Here is a 3,018-nt window from a genome sequence, read left to right as displayed (position 1 = left end):
CAGTAAGAGGTTAAAATTGAAAATATATAAAGAACATATATGACTCAACAACAACATCAACTATAAAATGGTCAGAGGACCTGAAAAGACACTTGTTCCCCAAAAATATGCAAATGGTGAACAGATACATGAAATGTGACATAACTTTACTAGCTGTAGGAGAAACGCAAATTAAAACTGTGATGAGGGTCTACCTTACAGCTGTTAGGCTGGCTATCATCATTTAAAGAGCAATAACAAGTGTTGAAGATAGTTGCCAGAGAAGATGATGGTTGGGAAATGGGGTGTGAAATGTGAAGGGATTAAAAGTACAAATTGGTATTTATAAAATAGACACTAGGATGTATGGTATAGCATGTGGATAATAGAGTAAAACATATTGTAACAACTATGTATGGTGCCAGGTGGGTACTGAAAATATCAGGGGGCACATTTGTAAAGTGTGTGGTTGTGTAATCACTATGCTGTACACCTGAAGTTAACATAAACTAATACTGAAAAAATAAAATTTAAAAATGAGATAGTTAAACCTTGAAAAAGTTTGGTTGGGTGACACTCTCAGCTGGTACTCAGAGAAGGCTGATGTGACCCACCGCAACTGGTTGCACCAGGAAACCCTGTTTCCTGTTCTGGGGCAGCAGCAGCACACAGCCCAGCATTTCTTCTCTTCCTGTTAGAGTCACCCTACCTTGCAGAGCCCTGAAACTGAAGAAGAACAAGGTGTTTTTCATCTGTTGGAAGAACTTGAAAATGCTGCTCTCCAGCCTTCTGGAGGTGGTCCTGGCTTCACTGTGGCTAGGTAGGCATGCCCAGTGGGAATAGGTCTCCTCTGTGACCTAAGGGTTGGGGGTCCAGGCAGTATTTTATAAGTTCCCCTGGATGGAGATGTAGCAGTACGGGAAAAAGAATTTTTTCCTATATTATTTATCCCCAAACCTTCTGATTTTTTCCCCTTCAGGATCCAGTATTGCCCAGAGTGTAACTCAAAACCAACCAGCAATGTCAGTGCAGGAGAAGAAAGCTGTGACCCTGGACTGCTCATATGACACCAGGGATACAACTTACAGCCTCTTCTGGTACAAGCAGCTGAGCAGTGGGGCAATGATTTTCCTTATTCGTCAGGACTCCTATAACCAGAAAAATGCCACAGAAGGTCGCTACTCATTGAATTTTCAGAAACTAAGCCATTCCATCAACCTTGTCATCTCACCTTCACAGCTGGAGGACTCTGCAGTGTATTTCTGTGCCCTGGGTGAGCCCACAGTGAGAGGTGTGTAGGAAGGAGGTGAACCAAAACCCCAGGGCTCTCCTTGATGCATCTACCTGCTGTAGGGACCAAGGCCAGGAATTGTCAGCACAGTCAGGAAGTGGCCAGAGCTGTGGTAGCACAGGTGTAGGATGATTGAGGGAAAGCACTCTATGAAAATACCTCTCTAGGTCCATAAATCATGTGTACAATTATTATTAACCAAAAATATCTATATGTTGAGAAATTGGGTCAAAGTTGTTTACTGAAGACAAAAAGCAACCAAAACAAACAATTTGCTGTTTTGTAACATATTGAGCTAGGAGAATTAACTAAGAAAATTCAGAAACATCTAAATCTAAAAATTAGTAAAAGTCTGTGGTATTGTGAGGTTTTCAGATCAATTTGTTCAATAGATATTTATTGAGTATATTTATGACACAGGCACTGTCAGAAGAGGAAGGCTGTGAAATCTTTCTGTGGCTTTACTGTTTTTGTATGTTATGCTGTTTTATACTGTTTAATGAGTTAGTTTAACTTGGATTTGTTAGCTGAGTTAAGATACCCTCCTTGAATTTCTAAGGTGCCTACAATATGACAAACTTTGTGTTTTTACCATCTTACTAACACACTAACATGGAATAACATATTTCTTCTATGTAGATTTACCTGCAGTAAATCCCACCAGTCTCACTCAGAAATGAGCAATAATTGGTGGCTCTAGGAGGACATTGTGAAGAAGCAAAGTGTGAACTATCTTTTTCTACTCTTGCCCTTCAATTCACCACTCTTCTAGAAGCATTTTTGCCATTCTGTGGCTCATTTTCACAGCACCATGCCCTCTTTTTCCTCTTTTTTCAATGTTCCACAATCCAAAATCCTCATTTTCTAATATTTCCTCCACTTACCTCTAACCCCATTGTCTCAGTGCCTTAAAATTTGAATGATCATGGATGTTTAATAAATGATCTTGTATTGTAAACTCCATCTTATATTTGTGTTTGGAAAGCAGACGTGATTAGTAAAAATTCTGAAAATGAGTGTTTTAAGATTTTTGAATGTTCTTAAAATTTTTCCATTCTAACATAAAGTTTTACATTTTAGGTTTACAATTGAGTGGTATTAAACATGTTTACTTTGTTGCTCAAGAAGCACCACAGTCTCATCTAATGAAGTGTATTCATGTTGAAAAACTGAAAATTTGCACTCCTTAAACAATAACATTCCATTTCTTCATCCCTTCAGCCTCTGGCAACTACTATTTCAGTCATCATTCTTGAGTTTGAGTATTTTAGATACCTCATGAAAGTGGGATCCAGCAATATTGGTCACATTGTAACTTATTTCACCTACCATAATGTCCTGCTGGTTCACCCATGTTGAAGCCTATGTCAGAATTTCTTTCCTTTTTAAACTTAAAAAATATACCAGTGTACATGTATGCCACATTTTGTTTATCCATTGATCTGTTGACAGACATTTGTGTTGCTTCCACATTTTGGTGGGAAAATGTATATAAATATATCAATATTTTGAGTATAAACCTTAATTCTTTCCATTTTTGAGTATTCTCTCAGAAGCAGAATTGCTGAATCATAGAGCAATCCTTTAAAAAATTTTGAGAACAACTTTATACTGGTTAATTTGAAGAACCGTGGTCTAGACTGCTTTATCATCACAAGCACGTTTTAAAGAACAGAGAAAGAAAGTGATTACCAGCCATGAATGAAGTTTCAGTTTCCTGGTGACTCACAGAAGTCTGGAAAAGTTTG

General features: G+C 37.9%; 1 gene segment (V, D, J or C); it reads left to right on the top strand.

Annotated features, from left to right (window-relative positions):
• The first annotated feature begins 683 nt into the window (after positions 1 to 683).
• LOC123816843 lies at positions 684 to 1,278 on the top strand. The segment is given in 2 exon segments: positions 684 to 799; positions 959 to 1,278. Coding segments are annotated over 2 exon segments (369 nt in total).
• The last annotated feature ends 1,740 nt before the right edge of the window (positions 1,279 to 3,018 follow it).

This window comes from Phyllostomus hastatus, unplaced genomic scaffold (genome assembly GCF_019186645.2).
Source record: "Phyllostomus hastatus isolate PE091 unplaced genomic scaffold, TTU_PhHast_1.1 phas_contig_1095, whole genome shotgun sequence".
Classification (NCBI taxonomy): Eukaryota; Metazoa; Chordata; class Mammalia; order Chiroptera; family Phyllostomidae; genus Phyllostomus; species Phyllostomus hastatus.
This window is presented reverse-complemented; position numbering and strand designations above follow the sequence as displayed.